Raw genomic sequence first — 23,330 nt, 5'->3', positions numbered from 1 at the left:
ATAGTTATCAAATCTGAGAATGAATAGAAATGCATTTAAACTGGAGGAAAATCGGTGTACGTTCTCACCACGGACAAAAAGAAAAAAAAAACATCACATTCTGCATTAATACGCCCTAAAATATGCTTGGCTAAGGGAGAAATACAATCCATGACCGGTCGCATGCTGATTATTCAGTAATCAGGTTGTCGTAGTGCCTTAACCTGACTTCTCCCAAAAACCAGGTCTCTTGTGTGCATATAAACATATAAGAACAGAGAGCGAGGAGTGGAAAGTTGCATAAAATAACATCAAGGAAAACAGGAAAGAAGATGGAAAACAAGAGCAGGAGAAAAACAAGGCTCTCAAAGATTTAATGCACCTCATACATGAGACACAAACCATTTAAAATTGCAGACAGTACAGGAATGTCTCCCTCCTCTCCCCAGCCACTCCCTCCCTCTGGGACGCTCATAATGCAAGCGTTCATCTCTTATCCCTCTTCTCCTTCTGTCCTTTCTTCACGATACCATTTGCCCAGCGCTTCGCCCTCCCCCTCCCCCTCCTCGCTCTCCCTCTGGGACCGCCTCTAACAAGCGCCAGCACACCTGCCGGCGAAGAAGAGGGGGACGAGGAGGCGGGGGAGGAGCGGCGGGGTCACGTGAGGGCGCACAAACACCCATGTCTCGCATGTTCCCCTGACACGCGTGAAAGGAGAGCGAGTCAGCGCTGCCGCGACCCCCCGCGACACGCCACCTTAAACGCCCACCGCTGTAGCATTTAGAGCCTCCGATGGAAAAGGAGCTCCCGCTTGGCAGTGTGCGCTCAAACCATTAAGATAGTGATACTCTAACCTCTGCACCCTCCCTGAGAGAGAGACAGAGGGAGAGACAGGCAGGAAGAGAAAGAGCAACAAAGATTAATAGCTGCCTTTTTGCTTCCGACAGCAAGAGGTTTGCCTGTAAGTGTGTTGGATGAATGGGTGTGTGAAGGATTAGGTATTCGGTATTTGTTCATATACAGACACAAGGAAAATGTATGAATGTCCCTTACTGAATGACACACATTGTATACAAGCACATTCATAACACTGCCAAGGCTAAACCTGAATATATGCTGTAAAGAATATAGAAGCTTCAAAGGATACAAAGCTACTGAATACAAAAAGTAGACAGAGAAATATATTTCAATAACTCTTACTTGACTTAATTCCAGCGGATAAAGAGACGAGTTCCCCTTTTCCTTTTTATAAAGTTTTAAAAATGTGTGCAACTGAAAACAGTCATTTCTGCGCTACTCAAGGTGACAGTTTGAAACATCCGATGGAATAAACAGCCAATTTCTTCCGAAAGCAAACTTATACTTGTGATAAATAATGTCATAAATGCTAATATTTTATATTCATATGTGCAAAAACGTGTCAAGTACAGTCAGCAGTGTTTGAAAATCTGTTAAAGGCTCCAGAGGAAGCTGCATGTAATCTGATAAATTGCCTCCAGTGATGTGACTCAGTGGCCAAGTTGCATTGTGAGTAATGTTTTGAACAGGAAGAAGAATATGTGGAATAAAAAAGCAGATATCTCTGGTTCTGTTGTATGGATTTTAATCATTTGCCAGTGGACTGCTTTTCAAAACCTGGTGCCTACATTACCCAAAATGCAACTTTGTGCAAATTGGTGGACCTACCTTTTACGACTATTTGTATCCATTGATGCTTGTTCTGTGTCTTGTCTTGTATACAGCTACAGCAGTGTTATTTAACTTTAACGGTCAGTAAATGAAACTAAACAGAACCGAGAGGTATATTTTCAGCCCTTGGTTTCTCCGTTTTGTGGAAATGTGAGATCCACTGACAGCTGAGACGAGTCAAAGCTCAGCTTGATGATTCAAAAAGGACAGCTTGGTTTTGATTTTGAAAACAAGTGAACGTGACTAATCATATATTTGGTATTTCAGATAATATGCCAATGCACGGAACATTAAGGTTAGAAAGGCGGTGGGAAAAGCAGAAGAGCACCACCTTCACTTATTACTACCTCTAAGGTGCCCCTGAGCAACATGTTACATGTTTGTGTGTATGTATATCAGAGATGGAAGTGTCCAAATTCTTTAGTTTGAGTAGATGTACTAATACTACACTGTGGGAATACTCCATGCTGCATATTACCAGCTAAATTTAAAGTAAAAGTACTCATGATGCAGTAAAATAGCGTTTTACTATTATATATGATGTACATATAATGTGTATATAATGTACATCACTGACTCATTAATGTGCAGGTTTCATTTAACTGCTGCAGATGCTTAAGATTCATCTACAGATGTCTCTGTATTGTGTTGCAGAGATATCTTCTAACGTTTGCATGCTAACCAGCTAGCCCCTGGCCCATATAGGTCCACCGGTCCTGTGCTAGTGGTGTAAACACTAACGCCCCCCTGGTCTCGAGCATCCAGTCTGAACTGCTGCCTGCATGGCTAAATGAGCTAACCAGCTAAGCTACAGTTAGCAGCAGTTAGCGGTTACTCTGGTGAAATACTGCCTCCTATTTGTTTTAAGTATGAAGTTGACAGGTTCATACATACTGCACCTTTAAATACATTAAATTAATTTCTACAAGTTGATCTTCAGTGTACGCGGATTTTGCTGTTTTTTTTTTTTGCCTGTTTCCAGTATGTGTGTGTATTTGTGAGGACATTTTCCCATCCCAGATTTCTAATGGTGAGCTGTGTGTCTCCGGCAGGGCTGTGTTTACCGTGGAGCTGTACCTGCAGACAGAGCGAGTGCTGATTGTTGGAGCTGAAACACAGGAAACGCAGCATGACTGGATCCAGGCACTGACAAAGGTGGCACACTTACAGCACACACACACACAAACCTTCTTCATAAGTTTGTTTTTCACTTAAAGTTACAAAGAAGAAACTGTGGGAATGTGCCACAGAACTACAGCACATCCATCCACTACTTCTAATTCACTTTGCTACACACACAGTAGCGGACATTGTCCTCAGAGAACCTCATGCTGCCTGTGCTTCTTTCAGTAAGACAAGTGGTCTGACTATCTCTTCCCCAACACGCTGACAGAATCTTGTAATAATACCCTACATAAATATGTCCCCTATTGCCTTTTTTATCTCTTTAATCCCAGGCAACCCAGTCATAGATAGTGGGAGGTATAGCTGCATCAGTCCATATGTCTCTCCATCTGTACCATAGGCCTTCCACACCTCCGTATTTCAATTTGAGCAGCTGAACAATGGCCAGACTGAGCCGAGCGAGCAGGAGGGAGGGATACTTACTTGGAAAATAATTCCATCGGGGAGCTGAAACTGAGCAAAGGTTTATCCCTCCGAGCAGAGAGCTGCACCTGTTGTGTTTTCGTGCTGCTTTGGAGGTGACGCAGCCGCAGCAAAAAGTTTTTAACGTGAAATTCCTTCATTCTCTCTCTTTGTTTTTTGTTTTTTTTCCGTGTGACTTGCAGTGCTTCGTCCCCGCTAAAGTTGAGGGACTGATGCAGAGGGATGGGGAGCTGATTGGCAGACTGCACTACAAAGAAGGCCACGACCTGTACCACTGGAGGACGGGTTGGTTTCTGCTGGAAGGCTCTGCCTTACACTACAGCCCAGGAGAGGAGGAGGGAGAGGAGGAAGTCCTTCAACTCAAACAGCTGCAGGAGCTCAGTAAGCATATTTGCATTTTTATTTCTCGCCTTGCACTTCTTTTTAACCAGATAATATGTTCGCATAGTTAAGTTACATCCCTTGTGACGCAGCTACAGTAATGTAACAGCTTATTCCCTCAAAGGCCAGCATGGTCAAGATGGTTTGCAAAGGGTCAAACCGTGCAGCTAGCGGTCGTATTAGCTGACTCTGTCTGGACTGGAAGCTCGGAGCACCTTAATTGTTGGTATTGTTTACTATCGGACTACCATATCATGAGGTACAATGTGGCTAGCTGGTTAGCATGCCATTTTTCACTCACAGGCCCATGGCAGCAGCTTGAGATACATGAGCCACCAGAACTTATGGAATCAAATATGAAGAAACCTGCTCACCTAGAACCACTTGGGCTACAAATAAACCTACATACTGTTACTGTTATGATAAGTTAAATGTCCCATTTTAAGCTCATTTTCAGGTCTATACTTTTATTTTGGGTGTTAACTAGAAAAAGATGACACGCTTTTCTTTCCATTGCTGCAGCATGTCTTTTCACCCTCTGTCTGAACACTCCGTATTAGTGCCTGTCTCTTTAAGGCCCAGTCTGCTCAGATTGGTCAGCTCTAACCGGCCTGAGCAGGCACCTCCCACTATGTTTCAACACCACCTCTGCCGGGGGTTTTTGCAACCACAGCCGTGCTTGGGGCATGGCTGAGGGCGGCGATTGTACAGTTGTGACATCACAGTGTTACGGAAGTCCTGGCGGCTTGTTTAGAGTTTCTGAATGTGTGCTATTCTCCATGGAGCTTTCACAGTATTAATAAAACACCTAAACCTGCTTTATACTCAAAAAAGACATTGATTTATCACTTTCCACGATATGGGACCTTTAAATGTCTAGTCCTGAAATATACACAGTACAGTTTCCACTTTTTCAAATGTAATATTCTGAAAAAATATCTATATTCTTTCCAATGATACCATTAGTTCCATTAAAATAATTTATTCTGCTCATAAATGTGACCACTGTAAATGCTGGTGTGGTGGAGCCGACACTGAGCTGAGCATGACCGACCTCGAGCATTAATACATACATAAAATAACTCCCCATTTTGGTTAATACGTTGATTTCAGGTCTGTGCTAAATTGCCACAGTTTAAGCAAACAGTCTCTCGTTAAACATTTTCAGTGAAGCTTTTTAACACGCGATAAATAACCATATCTGCTTATGGATGATGGTGTTAGTGGTCAAATGCATTAATGATTCTAATTCACTCTCACCATTTGAAATACTGTGTAATTTCCAAAAAGCTACCGTTCCGTGACACCTTCCTACTGCTTGCCTTTATAGCTACTTAAAGATGTCGGAGGATGCATTGCGAGCGACTGCTATCAGACGACATTTCAGCTTCTCACACAGCTACACAGATCTCTGCTCTAATTGTCTGGTTCAGTGTAAAAATCATGCTTTGGAGTAGAGTGAGAAGGTGACACAGAAGATGTTCATACGAGGTCAAAAAAGGTCAGTATCATGTGATGTATCGTCAGGCGAGCATCAGCTGAAATAGGACGATTTCCATGAGCTGTTCTCACAAAATGTGGCATGAAAGCGGGTCTTGTGAAGTAGAAATCTGAAATATTGTAGCGTTCTATCTACTACGCTCTTTGCCAATATCTCCACTTTGCCGGTAAACAGCAGTTATTCAAAGGATAGTCAGTGGTGGGAAGCTTCTAGTCACGGTGAAAGTTCACACATACTTTGGCAGATTGATCGATCGCACCCGTGTGATGTGCGAACAGAAGGAGGCCGAGAATCAATGGATCTTTATAATCCATTTACACCTCGACGTGTATCAAATTGCGCAAAGTGCCGCCCCATCTACTCACCTCGGGCGGGGTAAGGAGCTGCAGCGGTTCTCATTTTTATTCCCGGCTTTCTCAAACCATATTTGTCACAGCCGGGGAGCCGCTAGCGCCAGGAGGGGCTGTGTTTTGTCAGGGGATGGTAGGTGCTGGAGCACTGAAAGGATCCCTTTAGGAATCAGAGTCTGTGACATGGGATTAACTGCTATTTCCTCAGCAGTGACACCACCACATGAAAGGTGCTCCTGTGTAGCAGCGAGGGGATTTAATAAATACACTTTTCAATTAAAATCACGACATGTTTCCAACTTGCAGCACTTCAAACTGCATCAGGAAAACTCAAAAACCTTCAAAAGATTTGTTCCTCATTTTAATCTTTGTGCCTTGTTTGTCATTTATTCTCTGTTTGACTCGACCCTTTGACAAGGACGCATTTTACTGTCTTTAGCTCATTCAAATTATTTTATTGATCTTTGTCAATGGTTCAGTATTAATTTGTCTGAGCGCTTTGTTTTTTAAAGCGCTCTTTAAATAAACAAATTCACAAATTGGATTCTGTCCCCACAGAACAACAGTGCACTACCTCTCAAAATGGCTTCCTGGGGGCTCAGCTGTGTACTTGAGAGAGGATTGATCATTTTTTTGTGATGTCTCGTGTCAAGACGTCTGCCGCACAAATAACTCAAGCGAGTTTAAAACAAGGGGAAAATGATAGATGCAGTTGGATAATCACTGACCTGTCGCGGTGCACAAATCTGCCTTCCCACCCGGAACTTTCTTTTTCAAACAAGATAAGCACATTAACTTTAAAGTCATTCGGCGCAATTATCTCAGTGAATTTCTCTTCAGGCGGAGGCTAAATAGCGGAGAAATGTTAATCCCACTGCTCTGCTCAATCATCCTAAAAATAAAGATAGGCATCAGCACAAGACTGCAGTCCAGCATATTTAGCAGTCAGATCTCAGTGTGTCCACGCTGAGGTCCAATTTCACTTGAAGATATATACAGCGATCACAGCTAGCATGTTCAGAAAGAGCAAGAACTGTTGGTGAGTCATGTTCACTCGGAAGTTAACTTAATACGAACGAACTGCCAATACCAAGTTCTGGTGAGATTATTGTGATAGCCTACAGCTACGCATTGAGGTCAACTAATCCATGGATTTAAAAGAGTTGAGATACTTTAAATAATCGTCTATATACATGTTTTATGAGAAGGGAAATGCTTTAAACACTCAATGCATTTGGTTAGTAACACTGATTGTAAACAGATTGTTTTTTTTTATGTTTCTTTCCAACACAACTCTACATCGGACTTTTAAATGTTTCTTTTTGGATTGAGGAAATTCTTAATTAATGGTCGGGCTTTGGATTTCAAGCAGTGTCACATTATGTTTACATGCCCTAACCGACCAGTAAGAGATGTTAATCACCGAAAAACAAACGTGTGATCCCTCAACATGGAAATGGCCCTTTGTGTTTATCAGCTGCCTGGTTCAATCGAGAGGAATCGCTGCTGGAAGATCTCTCCAGATGTGTGCAACAGGGCCTGTAATACCAAGAGATTTGCTTATAATACCTTTCAAAATGAAAAATAATAAATGCTCCCACTATAAATGCGCTTCAGCAGCCTAATTCGCCCTCATTTTTAGAGGGAAAAAAAACCTCATGGAAATCTCTTCCAGGAAGGCCAGTACAAATTAATGGAGGGAACAAGGCCGCAGACTTAGTTCCTTATCACACAAACATATTAAGTAATAAAAAAGTTTCCCGCTGAGCTCTAAGATGGATAAAAGAGGATTGCTGCGTGCTAGTTCAAACAACGGTGACAAGTGTTTTGCATTTACCTGATAAGGCTGTTAATAAACCTCTCTCAAGTCAATATCAATCTCTGAAGTTCTCTCCTTTCTTCTCTTGTTGTTTGGATCAGAATGAATTACTGTGCCCTTGAAAATCCGCCAAAGAAAATAGAAAGCAAATTGTTTTTTAAGAGAGACTTTTGGGGATTAATTGTTTTTGTTGTTTAGCTCAACATACACAGGACTGAACAAAGGACTTGTGACTGTTATATGTTATATTTCTACCAATCCTCTTTATTTGTGCCAACAAGTAAAATTCAATTTCCTGTTGTTGCTGATAATCAATGAGTTCAGTACAGGCGTGGATGCAGAGATTGTAGTGTTTGGAACAGGAAATAGAAAGAACTCCTTTTCCTTTTTTTAATTTTTTCCATTTAAGATAGAAAGTACAGAGAAAATACTCTCCACAGATAGCATTTCTTCATTTTTTACGCCTTTGGTATTTGTAACTCTATAATTAAAGAATAGTTAAACATGTTGGTAAATGTTTTTGTTCTAGTAAGTATCTGTATGGTAAGTAGGAAGCTAGATTAGCTTATCTTAAACTGCATTGTGTTGTTCTTACACTTTGTGTTGTGGATTAAATAAGCAAGATTCAAGGTAGCTAGCAGCTCGTTAGCTTTATTTAGCACAAAGACTTGAAACATGGGGTGACAACTAGCCTGACTCTATTGAAGGTAACTGTAACTATCTAACATGTTAGCTACATCTTGTTTGTTCAATGTGGACTAAAGCCGGAGTGCAAAAACAACATATTGTAGTTGAAGCTAAGCTAACTGGCTGCTGGCGGTAGCTTGTTTATTATACAGAAATAAGAGGAATATCAATCTTCTCATAATAAACTACTCGGTGTATTTCCTAAAATATCTAACTTGCCTTATAAATGAATAACTTTCCAAGAAGACCACGGGATGTTTGCATGATTTAGTAATTACTAATGGTACAGGTAGCTACATAGCGAGCTCTCAATCTCCAAAAGTCACCATTTTATTGCGATAAATTCCAGATTCTTCTCCTTCTGCTAGTTTCTTGAATACATATCCCTTATTTGAGCCCAACCAGAAGAAACTTGAATATGATGAAAGTGCCCCGATTTTGTTGCTAGGAGATTTGTGACTCAACTGCAGAGCCTCAAATCTTTTTTGTACTTTTTTTCTGTTGTGTGTGTATGTGTGTGTGTGTGTGTGATTGTTGCCTTGATCCAAGCAGCTGTTTGAACCCACAGAAGAGATTATGGCAGAGCTTTGGAGTCCCTTAGCCCAGTTTTTTCTGAATCCTTGCACTGTTATTTTAAGATTGATTTTTTGCAGATGAAGAATGGCAGGAACTCTGTGTTTTTTACTACCCTCGGTGCAATCTTATTTGGTTTCATTTGGACTAACTTTATGTAAAGCTTGATGACCAGTGACTCGTGTTTATGCCTCACTTCCCTTTCTTGTTTAAACTACCTCTGGAAAGTCTGTGCCTTGAAAACTATATCCATGTTCCCCGTTACAACAAGGAAACGCCATTAACTCCAATGGAATGCATTCGGCATTTTCCACTTCCCTTCTCTCACTTTTCTTTCCACTGTGTGTACAAGACCAGTCAGATATGTCTAGACATATTGTGCTGTGAATTATCTGCAATGATTGACGTGAAATGTAAATGATTACTTAAGAGAAGAAAGACCTTTTAGTGACAGGTAATGAATGCACTGACTTTCAAGTTTCCTGGCTAAAGCTCCTAAGTGCTTGTGCTTTTTAGAGAGATTGAACAACAGCAAATGTCAGGCTGCTCCCAACACGTTGCTTTGCATTAGCGCAGAACGTGTTGCTCTTGTATGTTGTAGTTTTACATCCTGCATTTCCAACAACTTGTTGCCCCCTTTTCCCCCCCCAGCTGTCTCCACACATACGGAGGGTGAGGAGAAGATCCAAGTCCTGCTGATGGTGGAGGGTGGAAGGTATGTCAGTCTTTGAAAAAAAAAAGGTGTGCTAATTGGCAACGTACTTGTGATACAACAACAGCCATGCATTATGCAACGCCGTTAGCTTTGATTTTTTGCATTTGTCTTGTTAGTCCGAGTGCACTTTACCTACTGTAACCATCCAAGATAATTAAAGTCTCGCTAGACTGCCCGCGTCAGTTACAGAGAGGAGGTGAGACGGCATGTAGCACCACAGCCAACAGTTTTTGGCTCCCTTTAAGAGTAATGCAACAAGACTTTGTGTTTACTCCGTTAATTGCTCTTCGTTTGTGTGTTTTTGATCAAACCTCATGGGAAAGCGTTGGTTGTTTATAGATGTGTGCTCCATAGAAGCGCTTTCGGTTTGTCTTTAATCTTGTCGGTTGTTTACTTAATGACTTAGCAGCGCTTTTTGCCAAGTACATGAACAACTTTTGCTCTTTAAAATATGAGCCACCATATTGTTGAGGGAAAGTACATGAGTGCGTGCTTCATTAATTGTTTTTTTTCTTCTTTAATAGAACAGTTTACATCCACGGCTTCAACCGGATGGACTTTGCACTGTGGCACTCTGCAATCACGCTGGCTGCTGGCACAGATGGCAAGGCGCTCAGCGACCAACAGCTGACCAAAAACGGCGTCCCCATCATCGTCGACAGTTGCATCGCTTTTGTCACTCAGTATGGTGAGTCGCCTTATATTTACACGGGAGGAGAAGTTTTTCAAAATTGGTTCTGCATGAGTATTTATTATGGTTTCCCCTTGAGGAGCTGATTCATCCAGTGTGCTGCGCCGTGATGAGAATTTCATGATTTTTGATGCTGATACATTATTAGAAATGTTGTGCAACTTTTTCAGTGGGCATCCAAAGTTATTTGCAGAATGTAAACACACGAATCCACACAGTGCCTGTTTCTTTCTCGATGCATGAATAGAAAAGAGGACTTGTACAGTACCATTATACAGTATCTGTTATGTAATATAATGAGGGATTGGCATAAAGTTAACTCTGACTAACTGTAAAGTAGTACAAAAGGTTAGTAAACCTGGCAGCGACAATTTTATTTTACGTGCAATTAACATACAAATGTGCTTATGTAACATTGTTAAATCCCACATATTAGCACCCGTAAAGTTGCCCTATAATTATACATAGTTCTATAGAAATGTGCTGTTGCAGATCAGTCAATTTATTATTTAATCAACCAGGTTTGTGCCAGGAGGGGGTCTATCAGAGGACGGGGGACCCCGGTCGAGTGGCCCTCCTCCTGGAGGAGTTCACCAGCGACGCGCGTAACGTGAAGCTGAGGGAGAAGGAGCACAAGCTGGAGGATGTGACAGACACCCTGAAGAGCTTCTTATCCCAGGCAGAGGATGCACTGCTGACCAAGGAGCTCTATCCGTACTGGGTGTCAGCTCTGGGTATGTGAAGTGTCGAAGTGCCGTAATATGCAGAAATATACCAGTGTTAAAGGTATAAACACACACAGGACACCATGTATAACTATGTTGAGATTTTGTTTGACCCTTATTTCCCTTTATGTGTCAATGGTCGTACCTCAGTTCATAGTTTGATAGTTTTTAAGCAGCTCTCAACCTCATGGTGTTTGTAGATGAGAAGGACGAGAGGCAGAGGGTGAAGAAGTACTCCACTTTCATAGAGAGTTTGCCGAAGACAAACAGGTCAACGCTCGATGCTCTGCTACAACATCTGTACAGGTACACACACACACACACACACACTCCTCAAACTGCAGCACATGTACCTGTGAGGCCATTTCAAGGTTAGGATTGCAGTCAGGATAAAGTTAATAACCTGAAGGAGAAAAGCATGTGGTCAAGTTAAAAAAACTGCGAAAACATGGCATGAAGATGCCAAAACAACATTCAACAATATTGTTCACCCATTACTGTAGTTCTGTACTCAATTACAAGTTTAAGGTCCATTAGTACATATCTGACAGCAATAGTTGGTGAACTGGTTACTTTTCAGATTAAGATTTTATATAAAAAGTATATAATATATAGAAGTTAGCGTGTTTGGCATTTCCATCAAATAGAAAATTATCCTCTAAACCCCTTTTATTTAAATGTATTATGTGTGTAAACAGATTTGTGCTTAAGAATTTAGTTTTTTTATTGTTGTCTCTCTAATAATCATCTTGTCACAGCCTGAATAGATTTAGATGTTATCATCGAAAAGGCTACAATTTCAATAATGGAACATACTTCATCATATATCAGCCACGGGAGACATTTTCCTGGAGAACCAGCGTGTTTTCTCTGATACGTTTAACTTCATTTGGCCGATGATACTTCCATATGTACTTTTAATTGTAATGCATCATACTGCTACCTTGATTTAAAGCTCTGAGAACCTTTTCCACCCGTCGGACGACTTGAACTGTGACTAATCTTATGTCTCAGTCCGCTTGTTGGTTGAATGTGACACAGTACGTAGCCAGCATCATCAGTGCAGCCGCTAAAAAACTTCTGTAGAAACTCAACCGTACTTAACTGGACATGGAAACGAAGCAGAACACTTTAATTATTTTCACAGCCTTGGTTTAGTAGCATCTCTTTATCATGTTTTTCATCGGGCAGATAGAACAGGTGTAGCGCCACAGATGCAACACTGCATCACAGACGTAACAAGCACAGAGACTCGAAGGTCCCGCACCCCGAGTCGCCTCAGGGTTGCTGTTTGTCACCTGCTGATTAACCTGTTGTCCCCTCCGTTCTGCGTATGACCCACTCTGCCCTCTGTTGTGTGTGCAGATTTTTTTTCTTCCTCTTCTGACTAATCAAGACGGAAACTTTCTAGAGAGAGGACGCGGTGTCAAGTCCTTCGTATTAACAGCTGAAAAGGAAAAAGTTTGTTTTTGTCACTGAAGCAGCAGTGTCCTCGGGTTGAAATGATGAATGAATCTCATATGGTTGCCATTTTTAAAGTAAATACAGATGGAGTGGATCATTATTAAAAGTCTGCAACACAAGTGGTGCTATTTGTGAGTCTCAGGGCCTTTTTTCTGGGAAAATGGTACATTTACATTTACTTTCAGGGTATAGGGCTGAAGATGATTTTTTTTTTTCACGCCGCAAACCTGTTAGTTCTCCCACTTCGAGAGGCATTTACAAACACTCCGCTATCTTGATGTCTCATTCACTGACGCTCACATTACACATTGTTTCCTCAGAAACCTGCAGAGGATGCTTGTGATTTATCCGCATTATGTTAATGATGTAGATTGTTTGGAGGAGACTTAATTGGCCCTTTGCTGAATTTGGACTGAGGCCTAACATTTCACTAAACTGTGTGTGTGTGTGGTTATGTGTGGGCATCAGCTTGTGTAGGTCTGTGCATGTTTTGCAGGTACATTTACTTCTAACCACTTCTTCTCCCTGTGATTCAGGATTCAGCAGTGTTCCCACCTCAACCACATGGCGAGCGAAAAACTGGCCTCCGTCTTCTCCTCCTGCTTGTTCCAGACTCGGGGACAAACACCACAGGAGACGAGCGTCGTCCACGACCTCATCAGCAACTACATCACACTCTTCAGTGTGAGTCGAAAAGTTTTTATCCATGTATTTTTTTTATTGCCGGGAGACAATGAGGAGGGTGACAAATGGCTGAGCTGAGCACGGTTACATAATCCAGGGCTTCACTCAGAAGTTACAAACTCACCACATCATTTAAAGCAGTTAGAAAAATCGATCTCTCACAAACAGATAGCCCACCTGCCTCCTCTATCAGTCATGGTAAACAGCGGTTGGTTAATTTAATATCACTCCACTCAGATGTAATCAACAGCATGAACAACTGCACACATCTCCAGGAAAAACAGATATTACATAGTAAAAAAAAACAGGTCACCCAGGAGGAAAAATACCAGAGGAGCCCTGTTCAGGACATTTTTAGCTCGAGGGCGAAATGAGATCAGGCTTATGACTCTCAGTTTGTTCTCTATGTGAGGAGCAATTTTGAAAGCAGAGAAATAAGTCAAAGATGAAAAAAGAGAGGAAGAAAAGTCTGATTTAATTTCTTTTGCCTTAGCTGTGTGATTTTCTAGTTTAATGCTTCGCGTGATGCACTTTGAATGTTTTGCAAGACGTCATATAAAGGCTGTTGTTACTGTTTTTGTCTAATTAAAACTGACGAGTAAACAAACCCTATAGATACCTGTACTTCACAGCCTCTTGCTGTTACCCTGAGTAACACTGTTTTCACAGGCTGAAAAATGCTTTGTAAACTCATCTTTACATGTCAAATTGGTGGCATGCCCCTTTAAAGAATTAATTAATAGGATTTTAAATGAGTGACTGATGGGTGTGCAGGACTTCTGGTTCTTTCTCAATAATGCATAATAACATTATCACCATCCGAAATTGAAAAAGTATGCGTCGCTCCATATGTATTGTGTTATCCGTTAACCAAATCACATGCAGGCTAATGTAGCCGGGCTGCTTGTTTTAACAAAACTCTCCTGTCAATGGCAAAAGGAAAAAAAAAAAATCACGACACTTGAAGCGTTCATGTAATATTACCATACTGCATATCTAAACCAGGCTGCAGGCATGACTTTATTTACAACTCTTGTACTTGAACCATCTGGGGAGCAGAACTGTTGCTGCCAAATCTCCACAATAGGCTTGACTCTGCTGATGTGTGGATGGGCGGGGGTGTGGGATCAATGTTACCCTTGGAGAGCTGCCTGGCTTACGGGATACGGCGGCACAGAGCGACTGCTTATTCCCCGCAGAACGCCCGGATCCCTCTTGTTCTGCCGTTAAAGGAGGAGCATTCACTCCAAATCGGTTCGGGACGCCATCATTCGCATGACAAATAGCCATTAAGCTCAACCAATCATGAGCCCAATAGCGGTGAATACACACGCCGTGACATGAAGGAGGGGAGAAAAAAAGTGAGACATCCCGCTAATTAAAGCGGCAGCTCTGTGCTGGATGTCGTCGACGGCGCCCATTATCAGGCCTAAACACACACACGATGAGTTTGTGAGGGTTTTTTTTTTTCCTCTTCTCCCCCACAATCGTCTCTGCCACTCGTATAACTCCAACAAAGCAAATTGTTCTCAGAAAATGATAATGATGTTAAAACATAAAAAAAAAAAGTTGGAATAAAAAAATATCATTTCCAACACGGAGCTTTGTGGAAGAAACGAGTATTCGCTTGGCGCCGAGCTGTGTCAAACACTCACAGCCAACTTCTTTCTTCAAAATTGGTTTTAGAAGTGTTCGATGAACGACCCAGTTTGCGCACCATAGATACCTTTTTTGTTTTTTTTCTGGTTTTTAATCTAGTCTTCCATGTATTGTGTTTGAGAGCTGAAATTAATATTCCCTCGGAAAATGGTTTTATGATCCTAATCAGGCAATTTAGCGTCTCTCAAGCGATCTGAAAGTTTTTCTCATTGGCTGGAGTTTGAATGGATGTGTGTGTGTTTTTGTGATGTTTCCGACAGGTCAATGAAGACCGGGTGCAACAGATGGAGAGGGAGAATAGCTTCATCACACGCTGGAACGAGAAGAAGGACGCCACGGTAAGCCGACCCGCCCAACCAAAATGGAAAACACCGACGGGTGTTCTGTTTGTTTGTGTGTGTATTGATTTGCCTGTGTGCGTCAGGGCCTCTCAAATCAGGGTTTCATTTGAGCAAGTTTCCTGTTTTTCTGGGCAAAAATGAAGCGGATGGTGGGGGTGGGGAAGGAGGTGGTGAAGTGAGGGGGAGGCGGAGGAGGCAGTAGCAGGCGGGTGAGGGAAAAAAGGGCTTTGTTCCTGTTAACCTTTACGGCAGGTACTTTATGCCTGGATGCCTCAGCCGAGAAAAACATTTGGTTCAGATAACTGGGGGAAAAAATTAAATCGCATGCCGGCGCCGTTGTTGAAATCTGAAATAAGTTGTTTACGCCCGCTCCTCTCTGCTCTCCACCTTGTCTGTAGGCTTTCAGAACATGTTTGCTGCTGCGGGGCAGGAGGGTTACTCAGTGGAAAGCCGGTGCTATTATAAAGCTGTCTGAGGTGCAAAGTGGGAGAACATTTTGGTTATGGACACGAATTTGTGAGCTTTAACTTGCAGTGAAAAGGAAAAGCACTGGTTTTGTTCATTGAAAACAATTATTTGGTGTAATTAGAAGTCAGCACGGCGCAATTGTCTCTTTTGAGATAATGGGCGTGCTTATTTTAGGGATGATTTAACACTTCAGTCAAAGCGTTGCTTGCATTAATCATCTTCTTTCATAGTTTGGACCACAATTTATATCAGTTATGATCAGATTTCACACAATGGCTTCATTTTTTGAAAAGGCTTTACAGTGACGTCTGCGAGCTCCGGTGCAAATGTACCGATTTAACTCAAACTCCAATGTGAAAGCTAAGGCGAAGTGCAAGTTGTGACTTGACCATTTTATCCATTCACTCCATGCAGAGCTGCCTTTTACTACTCTGAACCTGAACAAACACAGAAGACATTTCCTACCCTTTCATTTATAAAGGCTGCACCTCCAGTCGTTAAGTACACATGTGGTTTATTTATAGTGATATGTGGCTCGAGTTTAAAGCCTTTTAGTCAGTAGCCTGTTGGAAAGATGTCAGAGGTTCCTTTTCAACATTCATCGCAACAGACAAGCATGAACGTGGTTGTGAAATCGTGAAACCACAAATTCCATAGAGCATATTCACATGGCGGCCATTTTCCTCTGACATCACACTTAGTATACATACTTTAAACGATCAGCAACTGTAAAGACAATGGATAGTAAAAGTCTAGAGGGGCATCGGGCCATATTTCAAGATAACCAAGATAATTATCAAGATAATTTCGAGATTTTGATAACCAGGTAGCTAACATTAGCATTGGGTCACTTAGCTAGCTAACATTACTATTTGATTACGTCCCGTGTGTTTCACTTCCAGGCTTAAATGAACGTGTCAAAAATGGGTGGACCATTTTTAACCCTAACCCCTGAAAGTAGTTGAATGCTAACATTAGTTGTTTTCTAACGGGAGCTAACGGGCTATCAGATATGGTGTTTTACCTTGAAATATGTCCTGATGTCCCTCCAGATTTTCACTATCCATCATCTTATCAGTTGCTGATCAATTAGGAAGTGTTGATTACATTTTGTCAGATTCCCTACGCAGCATAACATCCTCCCAGTCTTCAAACTTCCCATCCTGAGCATGACGTCAGGGTAAAATGGCTGCTGTGTGAGTACTGTGGCAGTCTCTCTTGTAGTTTTGGAAATTTCACTCAAAACCACGAATACCAACCCGATGGATCACCAGAGTCAGTAGAATTCACCCTCTGGGGAACATGAATCCGTACAAATCCAAACATTCTTGCCGTATAAGTTATTTCAGTCGAGGCTCAAGTTGTGGACCAACAGGTGTATTCAAGGTAAGAAGATGTAAGGTTGAACTATTCAGCTTACACTGTGAACACTGCCAACCTGCAGAGGAAAGTAGAGGTAGGATTCAAGGTAAAAGGATGTTGCTGAACAAATGGCTCGTGGGTCTGCTTCTTGAATACCAAGACAGTGTGCGCTTTTGACATTTGCAGGAAGCTTGTCTCAGAAGGCTCGGGCCCCGCAGGTGGAGGTTCTGACCTCATCTGTTTCCATTTAAAGGCAGAGATTGACAAGGAGGTCCGCGCCCTGCAAGTGGATAGTATGGCTAGACTGAGGGAGTAAGTAAATCAGTGATATAATGAGGTGTAAGGCAGTGTCATGCCTTGCAAGTTAGAAGTGGCACTTTAAAATCAATACTTGCATTTACAGCCAGGGCGAGTGCAGGGAGAGTATGACTTTGGTAAAGATTAGAAACAGCCTTCATTTCGCATAGAACTTTACTGTTTTTCTGAGAAATCTCCCCATCAGCTGTGAAACCATTTCTTTTTGTTGCCTGCTTCACCACTGAGCTGTTAACATCTTTATTTCCAGTCTGTCTTTTTCACTTGACAAATGCTGATTGTAGAGCTCACCTGGTCGTCCTCCCATCACATAAGACTGAAGGGGAAGGAAGAAAAGTGTACTTAGCAAACCAAGATGGTGCCGTATCTGCTTGTGACATTTTCACAATTACAGCTTTGGTTTAAATTACTGTAATTTCTGTTATTTTAGGGCCGTGTGTGTCAGAAGTGGGTTCCTCCCTCTTATCATGCGATAGTTCTCCCAGATCAAGACAGTAATGGCCCTCAGTTCACCTTTACACTAAAACGACAAAGGAAAAGTAACTGTAATTTCCAGATAGCCGAGGGAACAGACACCGTTTCATTCTCACTTCCTTGTTCATTTTCTTAACATGGATTTCCACTCCGCTCGGCCAGAAATACGGATTTGGTGCCTCGACTATGACCCTGTCTCTAAAAAGTGCTGCATTTTCACAGTCTTTCTTAAGTTCTCTGGTTTTTACCACCCTTATTTTTTTTTTTTTTGGGATGCAGAGAGGGTTACTGCTCAAACACATGGAGAAAGATGCTATAATTTGTACTGACAACACCAATATTACTGAGAAGTTGACCTCCTGACTGTCAGTGCATGGAAACAGTGGCTGTGAATTTAATATTTACAATCTGAAATTATCCAGAGCATCTTTTTCTGCATTATAATCTCTAAAAGAAATATATATCATATTGGCAGAGGTAGACAAGAGGATCACCACTCTTGTACTTTTGCGTTAAGTAGCTTACATTGACAAGCTTAGACTGTATAACTTTGAGAAATACAGTAAACATACAAAAGGTAGATGACTAAAATGAAAGTCCCTATAGCCTTCAGCAAGGATTGATTAGCTTAGGTTAAGCTTAATTTAGCAAATCGTTACATAGAAACCAGAAGCAGGTCAAACATCTAGCAAGCTAGCTGGTCAGAGTTAAAAAATATGCCTTATCTCTATGTTAGCTTGTGTTAGCTTAAATCTAATGAATGAATGCTAGTTGAATCATATATTGTCTACAAGCAGGAATGTAAAAGTGTGAGTGGTTAGAGAGACAAACAAGATACAGCCTGTTAATGAAGGAGCGTTGGAGGAAGTGGTTCGGTGTTTCTTTTGTCTTTGCAGGGAGCCAAGCTAGCTTAAAGTCTTTATGCTAGGCTAAGCTAATCACCTCCTGGCTCTAGCTCCATAACTAACAAACAGACGCGAGAGTGGTGTCACTTTTCACGTCATTTTTAGTAAGAAATCAAATTAGTGTATTGACAGTTACATTTTTAGAGTTAGAAACTTCAAATGGTGTCTTAAACATTAGCATTTTCATCAGTATGTGTTAGCTTTTGTAGCTTTCAGAAGTACAAACAGATGAAAGTCCTGTTTCGAGATATGATTTGCAGGAAGGCATCAATTGCAAAGGTTTGATATTGGACAGAAATGTTTCCTTTGCAGTGTGCCGTGTCTTTTATTAATAAACACAGAGCAAAGACTGTTACAGTGAACCTATCTCACACCCTTGGCATCTCTGCTGGGTTCATTCTGCCAATTTGCTTTTATTTCCTTTTCCATTCCCCTGCACATGTTTCTAGGTGCATCTTCAAAACATTTTTAAACTGACAGCACACTCAAAGTTAACACCTGAGGAGAGCATTTCCGTCGCGGGTGTAGGTGAAACAAGCACCCTACGCTTCCACCTTTACAAGTTAGCCTCGCACATATTGAGCCCGGTTCTTAACGCTGCTAGGATTTAGTTTGCCTCCAGCACAGAAAACGACCTTTGGTTCCTGCGAATCCTCCAACGGCTTCGCTCACTTTTCTCCATTTAGATTCATGCCACACTGGAGTGCGAATTTCTCAAGGAAGGCCAATTAATCCAGCAGCATTGTTTTTATAATTCATCTGATTCGATGTCTCACTTTTGCTTTCCAGTTCTCCCCAGCTGGGGACTTGATCTTCGAGGTGTACCTGGAGAAGAGACAACCAGAGAGCTGCTGTTTAATCAAGGTAAAAGAAAGCGTGTGTGTGTTTTAATGTGTGCATTTCAGCAGGCGTGTTGGCCGTGCGAGTCTGCGGTGAGTTGAAAATGAGAAAGAGGGGAGTGTGGGATGAAGGCAGGTGAAGCAGGAGGACGAATGAGGGCCGAGGGTGGGTAGAATGAGAGGTGGAGAGGTTGATAGAATAGGGCTGAGACATTTGTGGTTTAACCTGATGGGATTACCGCCACTGAAATAAATCAAAAGCGAACTAATCAAAGAAACGTCTGATTTAATTGTGTGAGTAATTGCGTTTTACAAGGCTCACAGGCTGGCTGTACAATAGAGATCGGGTTAAAGAGGAGCGCTCAGCACCACAGTTTGACTTTTATACTCTCGGTGGAGTAAAGTAGCACATTTGCTTTTGTTCACTCCTGTTCAGGAACACCTAATAACTCCACAAAGAAGCGAGTATTTAATCAGCGCTCTGTGTTACATGCCTGCGAGTCAGATATCCGTGCAGTTGGTGTTACATGTTAAGTATTGAATTTCTCTTCATGAGAGAGATGGCTGAAGGCGCCGATATCGATCCGGAGAGCTTATGATCCGAGCTTCTATATGCAGAATGTTTCTCATTTTCTTCGATTGTTCTCTCTTTAATTTGTTTTGTTGTTTTGCGGTAGGTCTCTCCCAGCATGCGGCCCACGGAGCTCGCAGAGACGGCGCTGAGTATGAAGAACGTCACCTTTAACGCAGACGATCTCTGGACCACCTTTGAAGTCATTGAGAACGGAGAGTTAGGTAACGCAGCAGCAGCCGTCTCACGATGCTTATTCACATCGCAAAGTCACTGCAGACGAGTGGATTTCCACCCTGCTTCCTTTCTTTTTTGGCATTTTTGCTTTCCAACTCAGTCGCGGTAGCAGAGATTCAGCACAACAAACAAAAAGTCTTGTGAGCTGGGAATGTAACCGTGGACGCCGCAGTTATGTGGTATGCACCTCAACCTTTAGGCTACCGGCTACTGCGACTTTTTTGCATTATTATTGTGGCATTGCCTGGAGGCCTGGGATTAAAACGCTGATCATGAACTCGTATCGTCCCCCAGCAGGGATAGGTCATGATTTTAGAATACTCAAATAGTCATTAAATTATGAAAATGGAAATAGCTCCTTTCTGTTTTGTCTTAAAAAATATATATTCCATTGTTTTTTTCCCTTGTTTTTTTACGAATGTTGCACATAATGTTTGCATATATCAAAGTAAATGTATTAGTAGATGATACAATACAATTAACCCCAGATCAGACAATCAGTGGCTCTGCAGAGGGCCTGAGTGGCCGCTGTAGGGGAGGGTGAGGAGATGAAGTCTGCAGCCTCGCCTCTAAATCCTGCACACTGGATCTTTAGAAGAAAAAGTGCATTCGGAGGAATCGTAACTGAACAAAAATGTCAGCCGTCCATGTTTTTGGATGTTTTTCTTTTTGACTCCAACAACATTTACTTGTTGCAACTAAAACATCATTACTTTATAGTTAAGTTTTGCGTAATAACAGTTACAGTCGATTCTAAAGCTTGAGCCTCTGACGCTACAGTGGCTCCTCCTCAATTAACTTTAACCGAGGGAGCCCCTTCACACTGAAACATGTTTTTCTTCTCCTACCTCACACTGTTCAGTCTTGCACTAACAATCCTCCTCACTAGTCACTACTTCTAAGATTAAAGAATTAAACAAGCATTTAATTTGAATCAACCAGAAGAGCGTCGTCCGTAACAAACACTGCGTTCTTGCTTTTTATTCGACAGAAAGGTCAAGAAATCATTTATTCTTTCATGGAAGTGGGAAACTGAGAAACCTCTTTTAATTTTAACCACACTGAATATGTTGGCGATCTTATTTCTTATCCTTAGACGGCACAATGCCACACACATGTTGCACGATTACAACTGAATGAAGCTGCTTTCTGTAGGATTTTGGAGTAAATGAATCACTTTATTCCACTGGTTAGATTAAGAGTTACCCAGCTGTCAACAAAGTCTTCTCTCCGAACCTCTCTACTGTCACCTACAGTGTATTCAATCAGTGATTGATGCTCCCACATCACCGTTTAAATGGCTATTCTCATCCAGGGCATATACAAAGATCACACCTCCTCCCATCCGACGACCCTGTGATTAGATGATTATGCTATCTCTCTAATGAACCAGTGTCCGTGAACATGGAAGCACACTGAGAAATTAGCCAAGCGTCGTCAAGTTGATGATATGCACATTAATTAATCATCTTCGCCATCATATGTCATAAATTACCTTCATCTTTCTTGCATGATCGACCTGGGGAGCTGACCCGTCTCATCTCGCATTAATATGCGCTGACGGCACCCCGCGCCTTCACACACCCACATTTTGATCATAGCGCGGGAAGCGGCGAGCGAGGGGCGGGGGAAGTCAAAGTTGAGCTTTGTCGCGAAGTTGCTTAGCTGGCGGTCCCCGTGCACTTTTCATCAGTTCAATGAGAGTTTACACCGCGCTCTTATGTTTGTTTTTCTCCTCGCAAAGTTACAGAGGACACGCCGTCCTCTTCTAAAACCGAAGGTGTGTTGAATACTGAATATATTTGCTGACTGCTCAGCATATTTTCCACGGCGAGACAATGTGTCTGTGGAAGAGTAAACAGTCAAGCTATTTTGAAGGCGGTAGCGTGACAGGTTTTGCTCCTAAAACCATAAAGAAGGGAGGGAAAGTAGGATAATTAGCCATTTTGCAGGATAGCTACAGATAAACACTGTTATCGAGGACAATAAGCAGAAAGGGGGAGCTAATATTTGTTGGGAAATGAGGAACTAATTCCATGGCCTGGGTCTGCAGAGATTCCAGAGAGAAGATAAGCCCGCTGTTATGAATAAGTTATGCCATTGTGGCTCTTTTTACCTCTTTCGGTTATGAAAAACAGGGGAGTGTAGAGATTGAGGCATCAGAGCAGGGGCGGTGGTACACAAATTATCTGCCTTTTTTTTTTTCTCTTGGCTGATAGCATGTACCCTGTTCACCAATTAGGAAGAGATAATAGGTCTATTTTGCACATGAGTGTGTTTTTATAATCAGGTCCTGATATGCTGGAGATAATTTAAATGATGTGATGAAAATGGGGAGAACAACAACATAATTTTGTTATTTGGTTAACTAGAGTTAGTCATGGATTTAATCTGAGTTTGTGGTTTTGTTTCATGCATTTTTAATTCATATAAAACAGAATGGCTTTTATGTCGGCGGCTGATTTATTCGACCACTGCCATTTTTCTGTTTCCAGTTATGTCTCTCCAGCCGAGCTGACGTCTTTTTGTTTGTCAACAGAGCGACCGTTGCATCACAGCGAGAAGATTCTGGAGCAGGTGCTGGAGTGGAGCAGCTTGGAGTGTCCTAGTTCTGCTTTTCTTGTAATAAAGAAGTTTTCAGGGGCCAGAAGAGTTGCTGATGGAAAAGGTACAGTCTTTTAACCGTTAAAGATGTATGCCAGAAATTTTCCAATCAGTGTTTTACCTGTAGGGGGACCTCTGCACCGGGAAAGAGGGACTAGGCGACTAGATCTTTATGTATTTTGTGGAGTTGTGCCAAGTATCCCAAATGTTTCCATCAGAAACCCAAAGAAATCCACGTTTACATTCTTCTGCTGCTTATTCAAGATTATAGTTACTTCACATTGTAGGTGCGTTGGTACGGGAAGCCAATGAACAAGACGTGAATAAAACTTTGAAACATTTCCTCGTCTGTGAACGTTTGTGTCTGAGTCACATCAGACGGCTTGACGGAGTGTTCACCGCCAGCGAAGCTAGCAAGCAGCGGGACGCTTTGAGGGCGCGTGACGCTTTGAGGGCGCGTGTTTAAATTCAGACCAACTCTCACTCACTTGAGCACTCACCAGAGACTCCGGCTCCCTCTCTCTCTTCTTCCCCCCTCTCCTCTCTATAATGCGGTTCATGTAGGAAAGTACGTTTTCCCCTCCAGCTCCAGTCGAACAGTCAACACCACACCCGACTTCCAACTCTCTCCTCCGGAGCGAGCCAGTTCTGATCAGCTGAGAAGCGTCTTTGCTTTTCTAAAACAGAAA

The 23,330-nt window shown here is 42.0% G+C and overlaps 1 protein-coding gene across 1 annotated transcript in view; it reads left to right on the top strand.

Annotated features, from left to right (window-relative positions):
- The window catches only part of arap2 (ArfGAP with RhoGAP domain, ankyrin repeat and PH domain 2), a 119,288-nt gene that overhangs the window by 83,147 nt on the left and 12,811 nt on the right, over positions 1 to 23,330 (top strand). The window contains exons 17-27 of the mRNA XM_073475204.1: positions 2,721 to 2,823; positions 3,459 to 3,657; positions 9,239 to 9,302; positions 9,827 to 9,990; positions 10,515 to 10,727; positions 10,919 to 11,024; positions 12,719 to 12,866; positions 14,786 to 14,863; positions 19,180 to 19,254; positions 19,907 to 20,024; positions 22,577 to 22,705. Of these exons, the coding sequence (XP_073331305.1) occupies positions 2,721 to 2,823; positions 3,459 to 3,657; positions 9,239 to 9,302; positions 9,827 to 9,990; positions 10,515 to 10,727; positions 10,919 to 11,024; positions 12,719 to 12,866; positions 14,786 to 14,863; positions 19,180 to 19,254; positions 19,907 to 20,024; positions 22,577 to 22,705 (1,397 nt within the window). The remainder of the gene's footprint in view (positions 1 to 2,720; positions 2,824 to 3,458; positions 3,658 to 9,238; positions 9,303 to 9,826; positions 9,991 to 10,514; positions 10,728 to 10,918; positions 11,025 to 12,718; positions 12,867 to 14,785; positions 14,864 to 19,179; positions 19,255 to 19,906; positions 20,025 to 22,576; positions 22,706 to 23,330) is intronic.

Source organism: Pagrus major, chromosome 10, assembly GCF_040436345.1.
Source record: "Pagrus major chromosome 10, Pma_NU_1.0".
NCBI classification, from domain to species: domain Eukaryota; kingdom Metazoa; phylum Chordata; class Actinopteri; order Spariformes; family Sparidae; genus Pagrus; species Pagrus major.
Note: the sequence above shows the minus strand (reverse complement) of the source record. Positions and strands in the feature narration are given on the sequence as shown.